General features: G+C 42.9%; 1 protein-coding gene across 1 annotated transcript in view; it reads right to left on the bottom strand.

Annotated features, from left to right (window-relative positions):
- Positions 1-2,459: 2,459 nt before the first annotated feature.
- The window catches only part of LOC137318085 (transcriptional activator GLI3-like), a 371,554-nt gene continuing 347,641 nt past the window's right edge, over positions 2,460-26,372 (bottom strand). The window contains exons 13-15 of the mRNA XM_067981056.1: positions 18,417-18,686; positions 8,150-8,477; positions 2,460-6,188 (exon numbers count right to left, since the gene is read on the bottom strand). Of these exons, the coding sequence (XP_067837157.1) occupies positions 3,811-6,188; positions 8,150-8,477; positions 18,417-18,686 (2,976 nt within the window). The 3' untranslated portion in view covers positions 2,460-3,810. The remainder of the gene's footprint in view (positions 6,189-8,149; positions 8,478-18,416; positions 18,687-26,372) is intronic.

Raw genomic sequence — 26,372 nt, forward strand, 5'->3', positions numbered from 1 at the left:
AGAAATTTCTACCAAAACTCTTGATGCCATCTCTCACCCCATCGTCAGTCCAGATTGGCATCATGCCAAAAATAGGGACCGGCTGTGTCCATGGGCACCGTGCCATGGCAGCAGGCAGAAGAAACCCAACTGGCATCTCTATTGAAGACCTCCAAGTTCTCCTCCAAGAGGTAAAAGATAGGAGCCTCATGCACTTGGGTCTTCCTTTCACCAAGCTGGACCCAACTTCAATTGTGCTAGCTGCAGGGAGCTGGTACTGGCACTGACTTCTAACTCCCTCATACCCAGGACTGAGCAACAGTGCAGAAAGGAATGAACACACTTCATGAGGGCAGGTGAGGGTAGCATGTCACCACGCTCTTCCTTTCCTCTCTGCCCACCATCACACTCTTCGTCTTCTTAAAGCAACACTCACGCTACCCACCCTTCACAATGCATTGAGGGTGCCCTCAACTCTCCTAACACACACCAACTGCCTTGCACAACCCCAAAACATCATCTCCACTCTAACATCCTCACACACACACATCTCTCACTTCACCTCTCCCATCACAATTGCTACACACTCCGTAACTGACAGTCTTATCCTCACACACACACAACCTATTAACTCCCTTAACTTGCAATAAAAGTGTTTTCTTTGAAATACACTTGGCACTTGTTTCACGATTCGTTAGTTATGAACATTACAGTAAGTCAAGAAATAGACCATTCAGTAGGTTCAGACTTCTTCACACACGTGAGGATTCCTGACAAGGTCCTGTTGGGCCAAAGAGATCTGCTTTGGTGTCATCTGGTAGGGTAGAGAAGAAGGTAAGACTGAAGTGCTGCCACTGTGGTCGATCAGTCGATGAAGACATCCTGTAGACTCTGCCCTTTAATGCTCAATGCAGCAGCGAGTAAGAACGAGGCCTGCTTTGTATCACAGACAAGCTGGATGTCCTTGGAATATCCTCGCTATATAAATGCAAGTTGTTGTTGTGGAATGGAACTGTGCCATTGCGGCATCCTGCACCGTGTGGAATCCAACTATCTAGGAGAAGGCCGCGGCTCTGTGCCTCTGCTGCCTGCCGGTGATACCAAAGTGGATGAATTTAGCTACAAAAGAGGACATCCGCCACCTACCAGATTCGTACCCTGACAGCTCCCTGGTTAATGTTGCACAGATCCTCTGTGGCAGTGTGGAAGGATCCAGAACCAAAAAAAAGTCGAGGGCTGTTGTCACTTTAATTGCCACAGACAGAGCAATGGAGTGGGTCTGCAAATCTTTATGGTGATGTTGGCAGAGATGTTCAATGGCATCCTTGGAGAGGCACAGCCTTTGGATGCACAGCTTCTTGGAGAGGTCCTCATAGGACCGGTGCAGCCTGTACATACATTGGTGATGGCAGTTGTCCTCTGCCATGCTGCCAGATTCTCCTGGCCTAGGTACGTTGCCGCTGCCACTCTTCTTCCATTATGATGGCACAGAGTGGTGTGCCCATGGGGAACGCCACCCCTTGTTTGAAGTCAATCCAGGTGTGGGTTTGGGGGAAGTGAAGGGTCCCAAAAAAAATTTCTGGGAAGAGAGGAAAGCACTACAGTAAAATGAAACGTCAGCGGTTACAAAATCGCAGAAGGCATTGTAAAAAAAAATCCTCGGAAGTCTGTACTCTTCAGCTCACCAACTCCTCACTTACACTGGTCTGAAGTGCTGGGGGGACTGTTAGACCCTTTGTTTTTGGGTGTAAATTTACACAGATTGCAGCAGCGACATAAACCCAGGAAACTTCCATGTACAGGTGGAAGCAGATTCAACAGTAACTTTCAAAAGGGAACTGGATAAACATTTAAAGGGAAAAAATTTACAGTGCTATGGGGAAACAGCAGGGGAACGGGACTAATTGGCCTTCTCCTGTACTGTACCTACTATGATACTGGAACAGTGAAGCTATGCAAATAAGCCCTGAAGGGCTTTGACAGGCATAAGATTTGCACTGTTAAAAAGATCGAGGAAATTTGGTTTACCGCAATAATAGCACATAAGCAATGTGATGCACTAAAATGCAAATTTCCTCGATCTTTTCGGCGCAATAATGGTGTGACAACGGCATAAGTGCTGAAGACAATGAGGAAATTCAGGGCCTTTTCTTATTTAAGAACGAACTTGTTATTACTTATATAGCGCCGTTCACGTTCGCAGGTCATCTCAAAGCCCTTTACAACCAATGGAATACTTTTGAAGTGCGGTATCAGACCAATTATGCAGATTTTTAAAACAAGTCAGAAATTAGATTAATCCGATTCTGCCTCCTTTCAGTCATTATTGCTAACCAGCCCATTTTAAGTCAACAATAAGTAAATTAAAATCTTTAATGTTAAAATGTACAACAGGGAGAATGTCATTCAAGTGCTCCTGTATCATGAGTGTAGAGCCCCAGTTAAAAAGGGCAGTTTACAAAAAGAAGCACGTACAAAAATTAAGAATGAGAAGTTTATTAAAATTGTACAAACATTTGTTCCTCAGTTGCACAACAGCTAAGTGGTTCTCAAAGCGAAAGTACAATGTATACATACACACTGCTACAGAGTGTTTGGTCTGAGTGAAAGTCGCATGAAGTCTCAGCAGAGTTGAAAATGTCAACGCCATCACTGAAATTCATCATGGCAGTTCTAATTCTACATGTAGGTATTTACATAAAGAGGATTACACTTTATCAATGTTTTCACCAAAAAAAATCTAAAAAATATTGAAGGTACTGTGTGTATTTTACAAGATGCACTACAATGGTACAGGTCTTTAAATCAAAGAATCAATAAGCTTTAATACATAAGTTCTAAGCTGTCTGTAACACCTCAAACAGGAAATACTAAACAATAGAGTGCTAATGGCTTAACATCAAGCACAGCTATCAAGTCAGAATTTTGGCAGTATCGTTGGTCCCTATGTGTAAAACTGACACAAAAAATAAGGCACATACCTTATAGACATCCAGCAAATAACATGCTGCTTTTCATGAAGGACAACCAATACGTTCTAGTTTACTAAACTAACTTAGAAATGATCACAGCTACTTTAGATTGCATACAGTACTATAGAGCCAAACAAACTCTAAAATAAATGTTCTAAAACTAGTACCTGCCTCCGTTTGGCTTTCCTGACAGAGAATTAAACAAAAACAAAAAAAACATTACAAATAAAACAAGTTAAAACAGTAAAATTGTTCGATTCAGCATTGTCAATGAAAGACACTCAAGCATTCTGGCTGCAAAGCCTTCACATCACCTTTAAAACATCTGTAGGTCAACAGACTATTAATATCAACTAAAAGACCTACCTGAGTCAAAGACGTTTCTTGGCTTCGGTTAAGAAGCTGGTCATATTAGTCAACAATTTCACAAGCACAGTCACTCATAAAAACCTACCGCAAGGTAAAACGTCACTTGTGAAAATGCTGACATCTGACAAAATGCACAAGACTTGTTGGCATTACAATAACTACAGGAAACAGTGCTTATGTTTGGCCTTATTTAGTGTTCTAAACATGCATATTAAACACTTACCTCAGCTCTTTTTTCAGTAAACAGAGTAAAAAAAACACAATTGCTAATTTAAAATAAAACACTGATGCTGTTCAATTTCATAATGTCACTGCACTGGAAGACACATTCTCCCAAACATGGTGTGTGGGGGACACCGAAATTCAGACATCTTTATCCCATAACAGGGATGTAATGGAATGCATCCCTTAGTTGGGATGAAATGGTTAAAAAGTATATAGGTGACTAAAGAAAAAAAGGACCAAGTCCATATGCTCATTTTTCAGATCTTTATGGCATAACTGTTAGAAATTTGCTTTCTTCTGCAAGCGAAGTCAGCAAAGAGGTCATGTCGCCAATGGCCATATTTGTAGTGCTCACAGGCATGCTATGGAATGTGAGAGAGGTGCGTGGGGTGTTGAGGCGGGAAGAAGTCTGGGAGAGATTTTGCAGAATGGTTGGACTCAGGGCTCCTGAAATGAAGCTGCCATGGTCTCCATCATCTAGGATTGCATCAAAATCAATCTGTACAGTATCTAGGCTATTGCTGTCAACAGTGCTAGTCACTTGATTGGAACCTGGGGAAAGCAGCTCAGAAGACTTGGAATGGCCAGTCTGCTGCAGCTGGCAGTCAGTCTCCTGACCAGTGAATAAGACAGTTTTCATGGCTTGTTGTTTGAAATTAGAGTTTTGGTTATAACCTTGACTGTTAAAACGCTGCACATTGGAGCATGGACTGCGCAGGGCCTGGAGTTGATCTTGCATCTCTGTCTTAATACTGGTCATCCTGTACGTTTGGTTAATATTACCTACATTGCTATGCTGGTGCGGCACACGATTCGTCAGTAGACTTGGCTGCTTGTTGGCATTGTGATTTGCACATATTTGATGAGCTTTTGCTGCATATGATCCAAATTGTTGATTTCCTGGATTATGAGAAATGTGTTGGGAACCTTGAAGCCCTAGAAATACCGCAGCTTGAGGTGGCTGATTACCTGATCCAGTGATGCCTGAATCATTGATGTTTGTCTGAACAGATCTATTTATACCATAGAAATGCAACCCTTCCATCATCTGCTGATTAGCAACTTGCTGACACTGAATGAAATTCTGCACCATCATATTTCTATTTTGCATCCCACTGGCCATCTTAGTGGCTTGATGACCTGTTAGCATTGAAGAAAGTGTAGATCCATCATGGCTGTTATTGGCTTGCAAACTGTTCAACTCCACCTCTTGGTTTGGTAAATTTGTAGCGTAAGGGAACTCCATGACAGCAGAAATAAACATCTGTCTGTTTAGGTTTCGGTTATGCTGCTGTCCTTTGTTTGTTTGGGGGCTCAAAGAATTACCTGCAATCATCATGTTCTGTTGAACACTATATGGAGCCACTTCCATACACTGTTGATAACCATTTGGCTGACCTGCAAATACATTCTGTTGAACCGTTGGCAGGTTTTGTTGAGGATTCATTGTGTTAGCAAATAGTCCAAGTGCCCGACTTTGCTGCACTGAACCCACAGGTCGTTGCCCATACTTTTGTTTTTGAGGTGACGTGTCAACACTTCCTGAGCTTACTTCATTCCACTGAATTGGCAGATCATCCTTATTTGTTTCAGAGTTTACCTGCGGGCTGTGGTACTGCTGGTTCACTGAATGAGACTGGTCAAAAGCAGGCATGGTTCCTATGATATCTTGCTGTATTTCATTGGATGGCATGTTTGGCAGATGGTCATACATGTCCTGGCTTGACATATTTATGTTACTTTGCAAGTGATTGCCTGCTTTATTATTTTGTGAGCTAATGTACTGAACTACATCATCTGGCAAGATATCCTCATCAATATGTCCATAATTCTCCATAGCCATGGCCTCCAGGACAACATTTTCACTGATACTAGGAGGGCAAGGGGAGTAGGCATTCCGATGGAGGTTTCCATCAGAGCGAGTGTAGTTCTGAAGATTGAGATTACGTCGTTCCATTGATGGAGGCACAGGGAGAGGGTTAACATTGTTAAGACTGTTAAAACGATGTACCCGAGGTAAAGAGAAAGGATCCGTCACAGTTCTCACTGGATCACTGGCTCTTCTTATGCCATTGCCTGGTACATCGTGAGGTAACAGAGGCCTCCTGCCATATCCATTGGGTCCCCCATCACTGCATCTTCGAGAAACATTTACTTGAGGCAAGGGGAATACTCCATTGTCTCTGTAGTCACCTAACAGGGCCATCCTTGTCCTTAAGCTCATCCGCTCCATATTTGGCAACGGCGTTGGTGGTGGTCCACCCGTGGCTGCGGCATATTTGGCTTTCAGCCGATAATGTTGCGCTGGGGTAAGGCTCAGTAGCCCAGGTAGCCCACCACATTGGCTGGCTTCACTTGACCGCCTAGATGCATCCGTTGAGATGGGATCATAGGAATCTGTAACACTCAGGTTGTTTGGTCGGCCTTCAGCCTGGGAGACCTCACTGGACCTTCGACTTGAAAGATATGGTGAAATGCCAGAAGACCTGCGGCTGCTCATGTAAGCGGAGCTAATGGTACTGGTGGTGCTGTCACGTCTCTCATTCAGCTTATTTAACATCGTGACTTCTGCATTTGAAAGTTCGTTTCTGTTTGGCAGGATAGTCATGGACCCTCCAACACTAGAGCTGTCCAGCTGAGAGCCTGTATTTAAATGGGAGATTTTAATTAGCAATTATAACTTTAAATAATTCTACTGTTAATCTTTGTTCAACTGGGGAGAGCTTTAATGCACTGTTAGAAGGGTGATGAGCTTAAAAAAGCAATGCTTAAACAATGTTCAAATCCAGAGCTTCTACAAGAGAGGAGTGAACCAGAAAGAGAAGTGGTTAGATTAAAAATTAACTTCTTTCACCCAACAGTACTAAAACAAATTTATATTTGAAGAGTCATGATTTGTTTGCTTTCAGCGCAGAGTTTTGCCAGCACTTTCCTGTCATTACAATGGATTTTTTCCCAAATTACTCAGTATTGCCCTTCATAATGCAGCTTTTAAAATCTAAATTAAAACATCTTTATTAATGTTCTCCATTTGTCAAGGAACCTAAAACAATGTGCGTAATATCAGTGTACTATGTCAGGGTGCGGTATGTCAGGGTGGTATAAAGATGGCCAATTATAAAGACAGATTTCAATAGGATACTATTCAATGCTCCAAAGGGAACATCTAAATGTTCGGAGAAATGGGCACAGAGAGTTGATTCTTCAACCCAAGCAACAGGCCAGCAAGACCCTGTGCTGGGAGTGGAGTCTTGCAATCTTATTACCTTAATTCTTTCACAAACTTGAAAGACCCATAACACAAAAGGGCCATTGAGAACTGTGATTTGGAATTCTCTGACATAAGTGAAAAAATGTGGATAAATACACCATCACCATGGAGATTTCCTGTTTATATTATGGATCCAAACTGTTTCAGTGGGAGGATGGGATCGTAGCCCGGTATTAAAATTTTTCCCAGAAATGAAAGTACTCACATTTTTTTTTTATACCGATATTGATCCATAAATTACAATTTTTTACTACACCGTTCTCTAATAGTCTCGTTTATAGACTAATTGCGTAGCAGAAAAGCTTTACCACTGCTGTGAATTGCACAATTAGCAGAATTCACAGGAGATAATTCACACAAGTGCTTTAACTGTTCAATGATTTTTTGCTGATTAAAAATCAATAATTTCCTTCTTCAGGATCGCCCCTAATTAGAGCTTAGTACGATTGGAATAGCTAAGAAATCCATTAATCACTTTGAGGCACTTTTTGGGGTTGAATTTTGTGTGCCTGAGGTAGAGGGATGTCAGAGCTGTGCTATGGCATTTTAGACATCAAATGTTAGCACTAAACATTCCCAGGTCAGGTAAAGCACAGTCAGGTGCAGGGTAAGATTCCCCCTTCTCTGCCTCATCACTATGCCTCAGTCCCAATTTCAGAAGAGTGCTTCCTGCAACACTAGCATCACGTTTTTCTATTTTACACACCAGCCTTCCTGTTGGCCTGTGTGTGAGATTGCCAGTTCAGTGCTAATTAGGGGAATAGGTAGTTTCAATGGGCCCCATCACCTTAGGAAATGGATTGAGACTATTTAAATTTACTTCATGTAACACCCTAACAGCCAGCAAAGTGAGAAGATAGTCACACTGCCATTCTGGACTGGATTTGAACCCAGGAGTCTTTTTTTTACTTCAAGCTACAATAGTAATTGTTCTAAAAACAGGTCAAAAGTAGAATGACCCATTAATTTGTCTTCGGTCCACAGAATTTTAACACTGATGCATTCCCGCACACTGGGTGCAGAGTTCAGTTCTAGCATCCCTTTAATATTGTTACCCTAGATTTTTTTTTAAAAGGGTTTCAAGAGATAGGGATATCAACCAAAACTGTAATTATTTCCAGTATTAATCAAGGGGCGTTTGTCATTCCAGCAAATCAGCCAGTTGCTTTAAGAAACAACTGATTCAGAATCTCTTCCTCCTCTGTCTCTACCCATCTTAATGTTAAACATAAATAAGTATCCTGCAATGATTGTAGGACAGACAGCTCTCTCATCTCTGCGCGTTTAAGGAATAATTCATTGCATCACTATAATGCTGTAGCTTCTTCCTTACCACTTCCTGGAAGAGGAGGCAAAGTTGTGTTTTTGGTAGCTGGCACAGTGTTGACTCTGGGAAGAAGTCCATTGACTTGTTTCAACCTCTCCACCTTTAGCTGCTCCATCCACCTGGTCCCTGTCAAATTCCTTCTGGCCTGCAGGCCTAATGCTGTAGTTGCTGTGGAAACTGTAGAGTCCATGATTGGTGCCTCATCAATGGCGCTGACATCTCCCACACTGCCTCCGCTATTCAGATTAAGCTCGATCCCACTGTTGGAGTGGTTGCTGAAGGGGGACGGTTCACTGCTGCATGAAGACTGACCACCAGGGCTTGGCTGAGATGTCTGTGAAAAGGAGAGAAAGGAGCAGCTGAGATGCTTTGCCTTTGTATATATGTTGGTGTCCAATGGTTTAGTCAAAATAGCAAAAAGTTAAACCAATTAGTATGCCCCTAGAATTGACTTTTAAAAATTTATGTTAGCCTATAAGTAGTAATTGTCTGACCTTTCTTCAAAAATGAAATGTATAAGTTTTGTGCTCTCTGATGTAATGCAAGAAAGTAGTGGAATCTGAATGACTTGTCAAAATACGTTGAAAGCTCCACGTGCACACAAACCCACCATAACTAAATGGCACGGAACTATTACACGTGTAAAGATTGCACTGCTTGACCTGGTTCTGGGTAGTCAAGCGGAGAAAATGGGTTACCTAGAAGAAGGGAATTATCTGGTAAACAGTGGCCACAATGTAATTAGCTTCAGTGTAAGAATGGAAAAGAAAAGTTGAGGACTTGATTGGGGAAAAAAAAGCAAAATACAGCAAGGTAAAAAGGGACCTTGCCCAAATTAAATAGAAGGAAAAATTGGCAAATTGCGCTGTAGATTACAAAATGGATAATTTAAATAGAAGATGGAAAGGGTACCAGTCAAGTATATTTCAGTAAGGAAAAAGGGACCGTATAGACGCCTGGGGATCAATGCACGACTAAGGAGATTAGATCAGATTTCAAACTAAAAAACTTAGCACTTCAAGGGCAGGTGATTTTTTTAAAATCAGAGAAAATATAAAGAATATGAGAAAATTGCAAAGTGGGAGATTAGGAAGGAGTATGAAAGTACGGTACCATAGTGGTTATGTTACTGGACTAGTAATCCAGAGACCTGGACTAATAATCCGGAGTCATGAGTTCAAATCCCACCTTGGCAGCTGGGGAATTTAAATTCAATTAATTCAATAAAATCTGGAATAAAAAAAACTAGTATCAGTAATGGTGGCCGTGAAACTACCGGATTGCCGTAAAAAAAAACATCTGGTTCACTAATGGCCTTAAGGGAAGGAAACCTGCCATCCTTACCCGGTCAGGCCTATATGTGACTCCAGACCAACAGCAATGTGGTTGATTCTTAACTGCCCTCTGAAATGGACGAGCAAGCCACCCAGTTGTACAATCTCGCTACAGAAAGTCACAATAAGAATAAAACCGGACGGACCACCCGCCATCGGACCACTAGGCACCGGACACGACAAAGGCAAACCAAGTCCAATCGACCCTGCAAAGTCCTCCTCACTAACATCTGGGGACTTGTGCCAAAATTGGGAGAGCTGTCCCACAGACTAGTCAAGCAACAACCTGACATAGCCATACTCTCAGAATCACACCTTTCAGCTAACGTCCTAGACTCTTCCATCACCATCCCTGGGTATGTCCTGTCCCACTGGCAGGACAGACCGACCAGAGGTGGCAGGACAGTAGTATACAGTCAGGAGGGAGTGGCCCTGGGAGTCCTCAACATTGACTCCAGGCCCCATGAAATCTCATGGCATCAGGTCAAACATGGGCAAGGAAACCGCCTGCTGATTATCACCTACCACCTTCCTTCAGCTGATGCATCAGTCCTCCTCCATGTTGAGCATCACTTGGAGGAAACACCGAGAGTAGCAAGGGCACAGAACGTACTCTGGGTGGGGGACTTCAATGTTCATCACCAACAGTGGCTCGGTAGCACCACTACTGACTGAGCTGGCCAAGTCCTGAACGGCATAGCTGCCAGACTGGGCCTGCGGCGGGTGGTGAGCGAACCAACCCGAGGGAAAAACCTACTTTACCTCGTCCTCATCAATCTACCTGACGCAGATGCATCTGTCCATGACCGTATTGATAGGACTGACCCTTGCACAGTCCTTGTGGAGAAGAAGTCCCGTCTTCGCACTGAGGACACCATCCAACGTGATGTGTGGCACTACCACCGTGCTAAATGGGATAGATTCAGAACAGATCTAGCAGCTCAGAACTGGGCATCCATGAGGCGCTGTGAGCCATCAGCAGCAGCAGAGTGGTATTCCAGCACAATCTGTAACCTCATGGCCTGGCATATTCCTCACTTTACCATTACCAACAAGCCAGGGGATCAACCCTGGTTCAATGTGGAGTGTAGAAGAGCATGCCAGGAGCAGCACCAGGCGTATCTAAAAATGAGGTGCCAACCTGGTGAAGCTACAACACAGAACTACATGCATACTAAACAGCGGAAGCAACATGCTATAGACAGAGCTAAGTGATTCCACAACCAACGGATCAGATCAAAGCTCTGCAGTCCTGCCACATCCAGTCGTGAATGGTGGTGGACAATTAAACAACTAACGGGAGGAGAAGGTTCTGTGAACATCCCCATCCTCAATGATGGCAGAGTCCAGCACGTGAGTACAAAAGACAAGGCTGAAGCGTTTGCTACCATCTTTAGCCAGAAGTGCCGAGTGGATGATCCATCTCGGCCTCTGCCTGAGATCCCCACCATCACAGAAGCCAGTCTTCAGCCAATTCGATTCACTCCACATGATATCAAGAAACGGCTGAGTGCACTGGATACAGCAAAGGCTGTGGGCCCCGACAACATCCCGGCTGTAGTGCTGAAGACTTGTGCTCCAGAACTAGCCGCGCCTCTAGCCAAACTGTTCCAGTACAGCTACAACACTGGCGTCTACCCGACAATGTGGAAAATTGCCCAAGTATGACCTGATCAAAAAAGCAGGACAAATCCAATCCGGCCAATTACCACCCCATCAGTTTACTCTCAATCATCAGCAAAATGATGGAAGGTGTCATCGACAATGCCATCAAGCGGCACTTACTCACCAATAACCTGCTCACCGATGCTTAGTTTGGGTTCTGCCAGGACCACTCGGCTCCAGACCTCATTACAGCCTTGGTCCAAACATGGACAAAAGAGCTGAATTCCAGAGGTAAGGTGAGAGTGACTGCCCTTGACATCAAGGCAGCATTTGACCGAGTGTGGCACCAAGGAGCCCTAGTGAAATTGAAGTCAATGGGAATCAGGGGGAAAACTCTCCAGTGGCTGGAGTCATAACAAGCACAAAGGAAGATGGTAGTGGTTGTTGGAGGCCAATCATCTCAGCCCCAGGACATTGCTGCAGGAATTCCTCAGGGCAGTGTCTTAGGCCCAACCATCTTCAGCTGCTTCATCAATGACCTTTCCTCCATCATAAGGTCAGAAATGGGGATGTTCGCTGATGATTGCACAGTATTCAGTTCCATTCGCAACCCCTCAGATAATGAAGCAGTCCGTGCCCTCATGCAGCAAGACCTAGACAACATCCAGGCTTGGGCTGATAAGTGGCAAGTAACATTCGTGCCAGATAAGTGCCAGGCAATGACCATCTCCAACAAGAGAGAGTCTAACCACCTCCCCTTGACATTCAACGGCATTACCATCGCCGAATCCCCCACCATCAACATCCTGGGGGTCAGCATTGACCAGAAACTTAACTGGACTAGCCGCATAAATACTGTGGCTACAAGAGCAGGTCAGAGGCTGGGTATTCTGCAGCGAGTGACTCCCCTTCTGACTCCCCAAAGCCTTTCCATCATCTACAAGGCTCAAGTCAGGAGTATGATGGAATACTCTCCACTTGCCTGGATGAATGCAGCTCCAACAACACTCAAGAAGCTCAACACCATCCAAGACAAAGCAGCCCGCTTGATTGGCACCCCATCCACCACCCTAAATATTCACTCCCTTCACCACCGGCACACCGTGGCTGCAGTGTGTACCATCTACAGGATGCACTACAGCAAGTCGCCAAGGCTTCTTCGACAGCACCCGCGTCCTCTACACCTAGAAGGACAAGGGCAGCCCGCACATGGGAACAACACCACCTGCACATTCCCCTCCAAGTCACACACCATCCCAACTTGGAAATATATCGCCATTGCTTCATCGTCGCTGGGTCAAAATCTTGGAACGCCCTATCTAACAGCAATGTGGGAAAACCTTCACCACACGGACTGCAGCGGTTCAAGGCGGCGGTTCACCGCCACCTTCTCAAGGGCAATTAGGGATGGGCAATAAATACTGGCCTTGCCAGCGACGCCCACATCCCGTGAACGAATAAAAAAAAAATTAGCAAAAAAATGACTATATTCTTCAGATTTGACCTGGCATTCTGTTTTAAATTGTGTGCCTAGAAGTGCTCAGTGCTTTTTAAAAAAAAATCTCACTCTATTTTGCTTTTGCCCCAATTAAGTCCTTTGCTTTTCCTTTCCTTTGGCACATTAGTAATAAGAGAATAGTCACAGTACAGATCGGGCCACTAAGTGATGAAGGAGGGGAGCTTGTAGCGAAGAGTGAAGCTTTGGCAGAGTACTTCGTCTTATTTTCAACATAGGAGTGGATATTGGGATTGTAGGGTGTAGAACAGTTAATGGAGGTAATTCTTCATTACTTTTTTTGCCCTATATGTGACTCCGGTCCTACTCTGGTCTCTCAAGTGGCCTCGCAAGCCACTCGGTTGTATAAAATCGCTGCTCAGCGGTTCAAGGAGGCCCACCACCATCTTCTCAGGGCAACTTGGGATGGGCAATAAATGCTGGCCTTGTCAGTGACACCCACATCCCAAAAATAATTTTTTAAAAATCAAAAATAGAACAATTCCACTTCCATAGAATGTACGGCACAGAAACAGGCTATTTTGCCCACCAAGTTCATGCCGGTGTTTATGCTCCACAGGAGCCTCCTCCCTCTCTTCATCTAACCCTATCAGCATGTCCTTCTACTCCTTTCTCCCTCATGTGTTTATCTAGTTTCCCCTTAAATGCAAATGTGTAACAAGATAATTTTACAAAGTTCAAATAATCAGAGAAAGATACAGGCAATAAAATCTCCTCACCTTATTACCCACTGTCCTTAGGAAGACAGAACAATAAATGAGACAGCACCAGACAGTAAGGTCAGCAAGTTAGTGAAAGCAAGAAAGAGAAAAATAGTTACTTTCAGTTAGTAGCGATTAATTGGCAGGACAGGGGTTATTTGAAGTAAGGGATCATTACATTTCACTGGCAATCAAGTAAACACAGGCTTGATCAAATAGTCTCACTGACTCTAAAAAAATCTTGTGTTCCTTTTCGCCACCTTAATAGTTTGCATAGCACATTAAATTTCACATTTATATTAAAGCTCGAGAATATAAGCCTGATTTTAACCTAACGCGCCCGGTGAGAATGGGATGCGTTTGGGTTGGAAGTCCAATTTACATCCTGCCCGATTTTTCAATGCGCGTTAGGTTAAAATTGGGGCTACAATGTATAATATGGATGGAACGGCCAATTGCAGATTCATTCTTGATTGAGCCTGCAGTAAGTTATTAATCATCTTGTGTGAATGTCATCACATGTTTATGGAAAAGGAAGAACTTGCATTTAGACAGTGTCTTATCATGTTTACTGCTATCATGGAGCGAAGATAGAGCAATAATACTTTCACTGATCACCAAACACGATTACCTGGTTGTGTAATTTTAAAAAAATTAATACATTATATCTAAAATATTAAAAATAGTATGTCAAGCATACATTTCCTGCCCATCAAGCTTCAAGCGTCTAACTCAAATTTCTGTGTCACTTTTCAAAAAACATATTTAACAAAAATTTGACACAGGAGCCAGAATGTCTGTAACCTCCTTGTGATCTTAGCATACAAAGGTTTTAAAAAAAAACCAACATTGTTACTTGTAGCCTGAAGAATAATTGTGACCTCACCCAATGTTCAGTCAATAGACTTTGTGGCCGTAAAAGTTAAAAGTTTCTCAACACCATGGGAAATCCTTAGTAAAAGTGTCTAGTGCATGTAGAACAGTATACATAATGCTTGCAGAATATCACAGTTGCCTGATTGGCTAAAATAGTTAACCATGCTGATTCACTTAAATATGGGCTGGTAAGAAAATGTATGAATCACAAACCAGTAGACAGATCAAAAAGGCTATTATGAACTCCTTACTCAAACAAAAGCAACCAATCAAATCAAAGATTTCTCAGTAGCCATGTTGTTTCTGCACCTAGCCATCTATACACGTGAAAAACTCAATTTATAACACATATAAATTTAATTAGTTCACACAAAAAAGATGACACCCCTAAAGTTGCCGAGGACTATTCATAGCACTCCAATAAGTTTTGCCACCAGAGGCCTATCCTCGCTCAGATTTGAGTTTACTCTTTTCCTGGGGCTTGCAGTATCCAACTACATCTTGAGACCTGATGTTTTTCAAGACTCTGCGCATGCACGGCCTCATTGCCCCTGCTCAGTTTCTTGCTCACAACGACTGCCTCCTACAGAAGGATAACAGCCTAAGAGAAGAGAGCACCTTCTATCTGGGCCACTGTGGCAGTTTTTGCTGCTCCTGCTGTGGCCTCACCAATTGTCTGTGCTCCCAGGCTGTTGCTTTCCGTTTCCCTGGAGGGATGTGGCCACGCGGCCATGATCCAAGTTCTTCCTGTGGCTGTGGTATTATCTGCTTGCTTGGGCCAGCGTGACAGCGCCCCCACCCAAGGGCTACAGATCCCCCGTGCTTCCAACTTCCTGCTCCACCATCATGCCAAACTCCAGACTTCCTGGCCTAGAAATTGGAGCAGTCCTGCTCCTCCTGTCTCCACACGATAGGATTTTTAAACAAAAATATATTTTTTGAAACTTACCTTGAGTTGGCGGCTGCGGGGGCCACTGAAGAATTCTGAGCGAGGCAGGCCCGATGATGCCTGTCCCGCTCATTGCCAACTAATTTCTTGATGGGGTCCTTCAACAGGTGTTAGGCCCATAATTTACATTTAAGGGTCCTTACGCCTGTTTCAAAAAAGGCCCCAACGAATTTAGTAGTGGGCCCAATGCTTGCCCTGATTGGGCGCAGGCTGTCCCACTGCTAAATTGGTATGCTATGCATTTGTTTTACTCCTGAAAAATAGGCGCAATGCATACCAATTTCAAACCCTCCCATCTCCAAGACTACCAAACCCCTGATCCGCAAGTGCTATAGACCCCTCCCATCTGCTCCCAGGCCCAAGTGCTTCCAAACTCTAGACCCCTCTGTGCTCCCAAATCCTCTAAATGCTCTCAGACCCTATTTGGCTCCTGAGAACTCCTAAACCTCATCACTCCACATGCTCCCAGAATCTCGTTTAAGTAGCGACAGACTCCCCATCTGTGGCATTGGACGTGGATAAGTTCAGAGCCACACATCTTGAGGACAAAGGAAGGGATATCAGGAGCAGAGTTCTTACTGATATTCTGAGTGGACAATCCCAATAGGCCAAGCTGGGATAAAATTTAATGTCAGTCTTAGTGGAGAGATGTTTGAGTTAGAGGAGGAGAGTGAACTCAAAACGTCTACTTGCTCTTTAGGTGAGCTTGCAACAGTACCATCAGAATAGAAGTGGGGTAAAAAGGGGCAACTCACAGAAGTTATTGGTGGGGCAGGAGGACACCATGTTGCTCAGAAGTGGCAATGATGGAAAGTGGGGAGGTGGGGCAGTGGCTCCCCCAAACACACGTGGAAATAATGAGGTAGCATCTTAAATTGCTGTCACCCCATCCTTTGCTGCACAACTTCAGCATCATCATAAATGTTATCTTCACCACAAAATGGAGCATAAGAAATAGGTGCAGGAGTAGGCCATATGGCCCCTTGAGCCTGCTCCGCCATTCGATAAGATCATGGCTGATCTTCGACCTCAATTCCACTTTCCTGCCAGATTGCCATATCCCTTGATTCCCTTAGAGTCCAAAACTCTTATCGATCTCAGTCTTAAATATACTCAACGACTGAGCATCCACAGCCCTCTGGGATAGAGAGTTCCAAAGATTCACGACTGAGTGAAGAAATTCCTCCTCATCTCAGTCCTAAATGTCCGACTGCTTATCCTGTGACTATGTCCCCTAGCTCTAGACTCTCCAGCCAGGGGAAACATCCTCTGAGCATCCACCCTGTCGATCCCTCTTAGAATCTTATGTGTTTCAATGAGATCACCTCTCATTCTTCTAAACTCCAGAGAGTATAGGCCCATTCAACTCAATCTTTCCTCATAGGACAACCTTCTAATCCCAGGAATCAATCTAGTGAACCTTCATTGCACTGCTGCTAAGGCAAGTATATCCCTCCTTAGGCAAGGAGACCAAAACTGCACACAATACTTCAGGTGTGGTCTCACCAAAGCCCTGTACAGTTGCAGCAAGACTTCCTTACTCTTGTATTCCAACCCCCTTGCAATAAAGGCCAACATGCCATTTACCTTCCTTATTGCTTGCTGTACCTACATGTTAACTTTCTGTGTTTCATGTACAAGGACACCCAAATCCCTCTGAACACTAACATTTAATAGTTTCTCACCATTTGAAAAATATTCTGCTTTTCTATTTTTCCTACCAAGGTGAATAACCTCACATTTCCCCACATTATACTCCATCTGCCACCTTCTTGTCCACTCACTTAATCTGTCGATATCCCTTTGCAGACTCTTTGCATCCTCCTCACAACTTACTTTCCCACCTAGCTTTGTATTGTCAGCAAACTTGGATACATTACACTCGGTCTCTTCATCTAAGTCATTAATATAGATTGTAAATAGCTGATCCCTGCGGCACCCGACTTGTTACAACCTACCAACCCGAAAATGACCCGTTTATTCCTACTCTCTTTTCTGTCCATTAACCAATCCTCAATCCATGCTAATATATTACCCCCAACCCCATGAGCCCTTGTCTTGTGTGACAACCTCTTATGTGGCACCTTATCGAATACCTTTTGAAAATCCAAATATCCACTGGTTCCTCCTTATCTACCCTGCTAGTTACACCTTCAAAAAACTCTAATAGATTTGTCAAACATGATTTCCCTTTCATAAAACCGTGTTGACTCTGCCTAATCATATTATGATTTTCTAAGTGCCCTGTTACTATGTCCTTAATAATAGATTCTAGCATTTTTCCTACTACTGATGTCAGGCTAACTGGCATGTATTTCATTGTTTTCTCTCTCCCTCCTTTCTTGAATAGCAGGGTTACATTTGCTACCTTCCAATCCATGGGAGTTGTTCTAGAATCTAGGGAATTCTAGGGAGCAGGGAGGGAAAACAGTGAAATTCAGCTCCTGGAATCCTTCAAATGCCATATAAAAGCCTTGAGTTAAACCCGGTTCTGGAGAGGCTATTCACAGTTAACGATCTGCATCCTTACACCTCACCGACTTAAACTCAAGTTGCCGTAGGAAAAGCATCTTTCACAGTTGATATCGAAAAATTTTGAACTGGTCTTATGTACAGCTCACTGATGCCCTAGTGAGTAGAGGCACTAAGGTATACAGAAGGTCCCAGTTGGCTGACCTTAGCTGGGGCAGCAGATCATAGGATCACAAGATAAATATGGATGATGAAGACCATTCAGCTAATACTAGCTCACATATCTGACAAATCTACAGTCCTCCAATCCCAGTATCCAGCTGTCTTTTAAATGCCTCAAAGGTTTTTGCCTGTGCTCACCAACCTAGAAACTCATTCCTAGTGTTAATTATTATTCATATGAATAACTTCTTACTGACTTTGGTCCTAAATTTGCCTTTCATAGGTTTAAACCAGGGTGGGTAGTACAATTGGTCTCAGTGCCCTGAGCTCAGGCAGCAAGGGGGAAAAAAAATCGCCAAGGTTTTCACTCCTGATTTGTATCCAGTGACTCCACTGGAAAAGGATGTTGGCCGTCGACAAGATTGGACTCTGCTATGATGCCTCCCACAGATGAATAAAACTGCCAACACTCATTTCTAGGTTCACACATGAAGAATGTTCACTTTGGTGGAGTACCAGGGGTCTGCTATCGCCTGTGGAACAGATGATCATCAAGAGTGAGCACCTTTAGGGCAAGAGGGCAGAAAACTGGAAAGAAAATACTTCAAACTTGGTGTAATGAGCAACATTGCTGATTTAAAAAATAACGAGGACATACCATTGGTTTCTCTGTCTTTATGGCCTTAACTTGCAGACATTCTTCACACTTTGAGGTAGTGTTGTTTAGCTCAGCCTGTTGTTGCCCAGGTGATTTGGATTGGGAATTACTGCCTAGGTCCCTGGGTGGCGGTGGTCTCGGGTGGATGTCTCCTCGCTGTTTCTTCGTGATGTGTGCCTCAGGGCCGTGAACTGTTTTGACATGTTTTCGGAGGGAACTGGGATCAGTGTAACGTTTTGTGCAGCCGGGAATCTTACAAACGTACGGTTTCTGAAAAATCATAATTGATAAAAATGAGAAAAGGCATTAAAACAATTGTTCATTAATAAATCGACAGAGAAACAAATTGAAGATTACAGCAGGGAAGTTGTTAAACTTGTATAGAACCTTGGTTAGACCACACTGTGAACAGTTCTGGTCTCAATATTATAAAAAGGATATAGAGGCACTGGAGAAGGTGCAAAGAAGATTTACTAGGATGATACCAGAACTGAGAGGTTATACCTATCAGGAAAGAGTGAACAGGCTGGGGCTCTTTTCCCTAGAAAAGAGAAGGCTGAGGGGTGACCTGATACAGGTCTTTAAGATTATGAAAGGGTTTAATAGGGTAGACGTAGAGAAGATGTTTCCACTTGTGGGGGAGACCAGAACTAGGAACCATGAATATAAGATAGTGACTAATAAATCCAATAGGGAATTCAGGAGAAACTTCTTTACCCAGAGAGTGGTTAGAATGTGGAGCTTGCTACCACATGGAATAGTTGAGGCGACTAACACAGATGCATTTAAGGGGAAGATGGATAAATACACAAGGGAGAAAGGAATAGAAGGATATGCTGATGGGGTTAGATGAAGAAGGCTGGGAGGACGCTCGTGTGGAGCATAAACATCAGCATGGACCCACTGGGCCAAGTGGCCAGTTTCTGTGCTGTACATTCTATGTAATTTCTTTTCAACGCTAAACAGGTAGGTCTGACATTTATAACTTTTTTTGATGATGGTTCATTAGTTATAAGTAATTTATCTTTTATACATTTTTATCATGCAAAACAGATTTTAGAAGTTTAGTTTCACATCCAAAAAATGCAAATATTTTATCAAACCACTTGTTATCTTTGTTTATTTTGTAATTGAAGACTAGGAGGTCCAGCAGGAAATTCCAATTGTCCCACTGTTTTCAGCATATTTTATCTGGGTGAGCACTCACAAAACAATGCAAGAAGAAAGAACTTGCATTTATATTGCGTCTTTCAAAACCTCAGGACATCCCAAAGCATTTTTACAGCCAATGAAGTATTTTTGAAGTGTAGTCATGGTTGTGATGTAGGAAACACAGCAGCCAATTTGCACACAGCAAGCTCCCACAAACAGCAATGAGATTAATGACCAGATCATCTATTTTTAGTGATGTTGGTTGAGGGATAAATGTTGGTCAGGACACTGGGGAGAATTCTCCTGCTCTTCTTCAAATAGTGCCATGGGATCTTTTACATTCACCTGAGAGGGCAGACGGGGCCTTGGTTTAATGTCTCATCCGAAAGACGGCACCTCCAACAGTGCAGCACTCCCTCAGTACTGCATTGAAGTGTCAGCCTAGATTATGTGCTCAAGTCTCTGGAGTAAACCCACAACCTTCTGACCTGGGGTGAGAGTACCACCATTGAACCAAGGCTGACATTATTTTCCTTCCCTCAAAGGTCAGGGAACATGTAGGATAACAGGCAAAGTGACAACAAAGAGGGTGAAATATATGTCACCGGTACTTAATTAAAAATATACATAAGAGTGATTGGATTATGAGCATTGAATATAGTCCCCACTGTCCATAGCTGGCGTGTTCGTGTGAACGTGATTTGCTCGCTATACGCGATGGCCGGTATAATGGGGAAAAAATAATTATTTGAGATATACTTTTATGAAACTTATAAAAACAGACTGTGAGTGTGTTAGTATCACCCAGCTTTGAGACACCTCATCTAAATTGTTCCCGGACTGTCAGGTCAGGAGAGAGACACAAATTAAACAAACTTTATAAGAAAGACAAGTCTGTGAATTGCCCCCAATTCTTATTCCTGGGACAGACTCTATCCTTTAGGGATTAATGAATAGTTTATATAAAGCTGCCATCGAGCTGTGTTTGTGCTCCTCTTACCCATTAATTCTAATCTACAATCAGTTTATAATCTCGGGACATGGTTTCAGACACTGACCACTGATATTCTGTGTAGAGCAGAGTTGTTGTTAACGTTTAACAGACTTTATGGCAGGTGAGCACCACTTTTAATAAGACTTTATTGCCTAAAGGAGGTTTAAAGTCTTGAACTGAATGTTGCCACAGCTGCAAGAGCTTTGTACTTTGACTCGAAAGTCGCTGTTAAGTGCGTGTAGCAAACAACATAATTAAAGAAATAGCATCGTGCTGATTTAGCATTGTGCTAATTATGCCAGCTATAATTTGTAGAGCATGTTTAACAATGGTTGAACTTAAATGGTGAAATAATTGCTTTTTGCTTCTCTTGGAGGGTATCAGATTGAATAAAAAATATATTTAGACCAGCAAAAAAACCCAGCATTTTTTCCCCCGAAATATCCAGAGCACTTAAGACACTATAACCAGCAACTTTGAAATTGATGTAAATGCAGATGGATAATGGTTATTGCTTTTTGGCCAGTATAAGCGACTGCCCGATTTAAACGTAGATGTTTTAAGTGGTGGGGACTGTACATCAATGAGGGAATATAAAAAGACTGATCGGCAATCAGGTGCTCCATTCAAATTAATGATGAAAATCAATTTCATGATTAACATTTCCTGCCAGCATTGTTCCTCAACGGAAATATTCCACTGGGAAAATATGGCTCAACATGGATATTCTCTGGAAAGCAAACAGTCACAAACTACACTAGGCTCTGGAAACACAGTGTAAAATCACAACTTACTGTTAACGCAACTTTACAATCACAAAGCTTGAAATGATGCGAAAATAAAATTCCTAAAACTTTCACAAGAACAAATCTGAATTACTGAGGTGTCAACCTTGGCTCAATGGTATCACTCTCGCCTCTGAGTCAAAAGATTGTAGGACCTGACTACATAATCTAGGCTGGCATTTCTCTGCACTGAGGGAGTACTGGGCTGCTGGAGGTGCCTTCCTTCAGATGATGTGGAGATGCCGGTGATGGACTGGGGTTGACAATTGTAAACAATTTTACAACACCAAGTTATAGTCAGATGAGACATTAAACCGAGGCTCCTTCTGGCCTCTCAGGTGGATGCAAAAGATCCATGGTACTATTCGAAGAAGAGCAGGGGATGTAGAAAGTGAAAGATCATGTGTGCCTTATAAACAGTGGTTACGATTCGATGATAACAGTAAATTTGGCACTGGGATTTAGAAAATAGAGCAAACCAGGGAGGGCAGGAAATAAACTAGCGGTGGCTCTGTGTGCTGCAACCTGTTCAAATGGGCTCCCAATGACATTTATGCATCCAAACAGTGCATTTGCCTACGTTGCTAAATACAATTTGAGAGGTTAGACAATGAGGACATTTAATGAGCAAGATTACAGCCTCATCTTGCTTAAACAGAGAAAAAAAGAGAACTTTTGTTTACATAGTGCCTTATCACATCTTCAGGACATCCCAAAGTGCAGTCACTGTTGATTCATGGACAAACATGGCAGCCAAATGCACACAGCAAGGTCCCACAAACACAAAAAGAGATCAATGATCAATTAAACTTGTGTTTATCAAGAGTGGGAGAACGCCCTATTCCTCTTCAAATTGTGCCACGAGATCTTTGATTTCAACTGAAAAATGAAACTAGGCTTTGGTTCAACATCTCATCTGAAATACAGCACATCTGACAATACAGCACTCCCTCAATACTGCACTGTGTGGTTATCCTAGATGACATGCTCAAGTCTTTGAAGTGGGGCTTGTACCACTCTGACTCAGAGGCAAGCGTGTGAAAAACTGACCCACAGTGACCCTAGGCCAAGGTTTGCAAACCTCACGCAACACATCACTTTCCTCTTAACATTGGTTTGGAATGTTGACTAAGGATGAGCAAAACAGCAAGTCAACCTTCATCATGTTCACTGAGTATTGCTCTGTGATACATGTACACTGGACTATTAGAATTACAATCAGTGATCCCTTAATGTCAAGAAATTCTTATGCTGCTGGTGCTGTACTTGGTATGCAACAATGCCTCCAGGAAAGGAGGGGAGAAAACTGGCAGAAGGGAGGAGGAAAAAAAAATTGGGGTAAAGGAATATTTTTGTTCTCTTCACTTTTCTATCTGTACGAAAAAAATGCTAAAGACTAGTGGCCTGAAATTCCAATCGTCCTGCCTGCACTGGAAAAAGTATGGTGACACAAGGCTCCAAGTCTGCCTCAATTCTTCCAATCTCGAGACATAGATCCCGTCCCAAATTGTGTGCACAGAGTCAAATACAAGGTGGGGGCGGGCAGTCCTCACCTATTAGGGTGCAAAAATGGGATCGACCTACAACTGTTCGCTAGGCAGACCCCGAAGCCCTTTGCCAGCCAAAGAGAAACGGTCAGCAAAATTTCATTAACGCTCCCTTTGCCTGTACAGGTTTTGGGGCCTTTCGTTGAGGCCGACTCAGGGTGTGCTGGGCAGAATTCCTGAGGTAGCCGGAGAACTGCCCCAGATACACCCACTTGACATGGGGCGGGGGGGGGGGGGGGGGGATACGGATGACGACGGGGAGAATAGGCTGAATATTTGTCCTACCCATTATCGGAATTTCTCTGTGCAGCATCAACGGAGCAGAATCCTGATGACAACAAGTTCCGCCCCAATTTACTCGAATTGCACCCTGGGACCCATCAGAATTTCAGGTCCCATTATCTTTTGTTGTCCATCATTTTTTTTTAAAAAGATAGATGTAGCGTCGTTGGCCCCCAACTAAATTCGATTAACATTTGCCAGCACTAAGCTACTTTTGTGACCCTTTTCTGTTTCTGCCTGAGGTGCAAAGGGCATGGCAACTAAAATCAGGGTACATGTTCACTTCCTGCACCTTGCTTCTACCATCTGTTCCACGATGGTAGACGCAAAACTGATGTGTACGATCAGATTTACTTGAAGCCAAATTTGAAACAGCAAAAGTGAAAGTACTGCATCTTGATTTCTGGAAATGTTAGATTGTGTGTATGAGCGAGAGAGAGACCGGGACAGACACTGACTTTTTAAAATGCAGAGATAAGGAAAAATACTTTGATTTCTTCAACTCAATGTACAAAAATGATGCTAAACATCAAATAGCTCATTCATCCCTGCAGGAAAGGCTTTTTCAGCTGCATTATTCAGACAACAAGAGTTGAGTGAAGCACTCTGATATATAATGCTGCGGTAAATTGTAACGAGTTGTGACTTATATATATATGTGTCTCTCCTGCTGTATCGTGTTCTCTAACTCAAAGGGTGAGCAGTGACCTGACTTCATAAATTACTTTCACAATCAAAGACTCTTTTTCCACTTATTATTTTAGGGGGTTGCACTAGTTTGTTAATATTGCTGACATACTCTGGCTCAATTTAATCCATCGACAACTTCCAAATCCAAGACTCATACTGACATCCACATCAGTACAACTAGGCAACTTTCCAACTGATCAGGACAAGCCATCAGCCTACATTTTACTATGACTAAAATGCCAACACATGTGGCCGTTCTTGGCAAGTCTAAGTGTGCTAGGAATTTATTCTTCAAAAGCAAAATACTGCGGATGCTGGAAATCTGAAATAAAAACAGAAAATGCTGGAAAAGCTCAGCAAGTCAGGCAGCTTCTGTGGAGAAAGAAATAGAGTTAATGTTTCAGGTCAAATACCTTTTGTCAGATTGTTGTCCATATGGTTCAACGTATGTTAAAAATTGCATACATATTTTATTTTACTTACTGCTCACATAATATTAAACCCACAAAGTTTTTTTTATTCTTCAAACTGGAAAGTATAAATGAGTAAGCCAAGCTCACCAATTCCATTGTGAGTCAGAAATTGGCCAGCAGTGGGATAAGGAGAAGGGCACCTACAATGTTCTCCTGAAAAGAGCATCTCACAAAAATTGAAGCAACAAATCTTCAGCCACATGTTATCTTAGTTTACACTATGAAAGCTTTCAATAAATACAAAGGTTTGAACTGCCACCTAACATTTCAAACTTTGAGGTTAAGATTTCTTTGCGCATCTCAACTAGCCCTGATATTGGATGTGTGCTCTTGATTTTCAAGCCGTAACCATTATCTGTTAGCTAAGAGTTACTGATTGGAGTTGGTGAGGATAATGTTCACATCCTGACTGAAGAGGACATTTCCAGTTATAGGGGATAAGTTGCTTGTTAGTTGTGACTGTGAGGAGTTATAGGGTGTTGCGATGTCACTTAGGCAGCCAAGAGTTTTTCCTAAATTGGCCACAGGTTTTCTTTGCCTCTCCCAGGGATTGTGTGGTTAGGGTGTGGGTCAATAATGTAAAGGGTTGCAGCATGTCTGATGGGGTGGGTCTGATGGGCCTGTTGTCGTTTCCCACCCTTATTTTCATGTATTTGTATATTAAGGTAATATCATTCACTGCTTATAAGGAGTGCTCATCATCATTGAGACAAATAAGCAAAGCAAGTGACCGGAAATTAAATCTACGTTAGTGCTGTGGAAAGATGCTGTATTCAAGATCCAATCTCAACTGTCTTCAGTGGCTCATTTGGTTTCAATTTGTACCAGCCCAGCATAGTTTAATACGTTTAGAAGTGAAATTTCACTTCTAATGCAAAATGTAAGGATACCCATTTTTCTACATATTTGATAACCTGCTCATGGAATTGCAGGAACATGCAATTTCAATGTGATTTAATTCACTGGTTGTTGATTAAATGAAAAACAGTCATTCTACCATTTCTTTTTGTAAGGAGAGAAATTTAATAGTTAGATTCTCACTCAGCATTAAAAACTACTCCAATTTGAAAATTCCATCTTTTGATCGCTTACATAGAGTAATGCCAAAATTATCTGCAAAACATGTGAAAGTACAGGATCACCACTTGACGTGATACATCTGCTGGTAAGGTGCAAATGTTGATGGTGTGGGTGCACATTACTTTTAAAGCATTGCTAAACAAAAAGCAATGGATGTGGGTGCTTATGATTACAATCAACATCTCATTCTATTAGTGAATTGCCATTGAATGTCAAGGGGAGGTGGTTAGACTCTCTCTTGTTGGAGACGGTCATTGCCTGGCACTTGTCTGGCGCGAATGTTACTTGCCACTTATCAGCCCAAGCCTGGATGTTGTCCAGGTCTTGCTGCATGCGGGCACGGACTGCTTCATTATCTGAGGTGTTGCGAATGGAACTGAACATTGTGCAATCATCAGTGAACATCCCCATTTCTGACCTTATGATGGAGGGAAGGTCATTGATGAAGCAGCTGAAGATGGTTGGACCTAGGACACTGCCTTGCGGAACTCCTGCAGCAATGTCCTGGGGCTGAGATGATTGGCCTCCAACAACCACTACCATCTTCCTTTGTGCTAGGTATGACTCCAGCCACTGAAGAGTTTTCCCCCTGATTCACATTGACTTCAATTTTACTAGGGCTCCTTGGTGCCATACTCGGTCAAATGCTGCCTTGATGTCAAGGGCAGACCCTCTCACCTCACCCGATCAGTAATATGTATTAAAGCAGAATCTGGGTTTTTCTGTTTTTTGCCTCTCCCAGGAGATTACATGGCCGCAGAGGTGGGTGTGAGGGTGGGACGTCGGGGGAGGGAAGAACTAAGGGAATCAAGAGATATTGGGATAGGGAGGGAAAGTGGAGTTGAGGTAGGAGTGCAGCAATGATCTTATTGATTGGCAGAGTAGACTCAAGGGGCTGTGTGGCCTAATCCTGCTCCTATTTCTTATGTTCTTAAGAAGTGTTTGGCCACATT

This window comes from Heptranchias perlo, chromosome 3 (assembly GCF_035084215.1).
Source record: "Heptranchias perlo isolate sHepPer1 chromosome 3, sHepPer1.hap1, whole genome shotgun sequence".
Lineage (NCBI taxonomy): Eukaryota > Metazoa > Chordata > Chondrichthyes > Hexanchiformes > Hexanchidae > Heptranchias > Heptranchias perlo.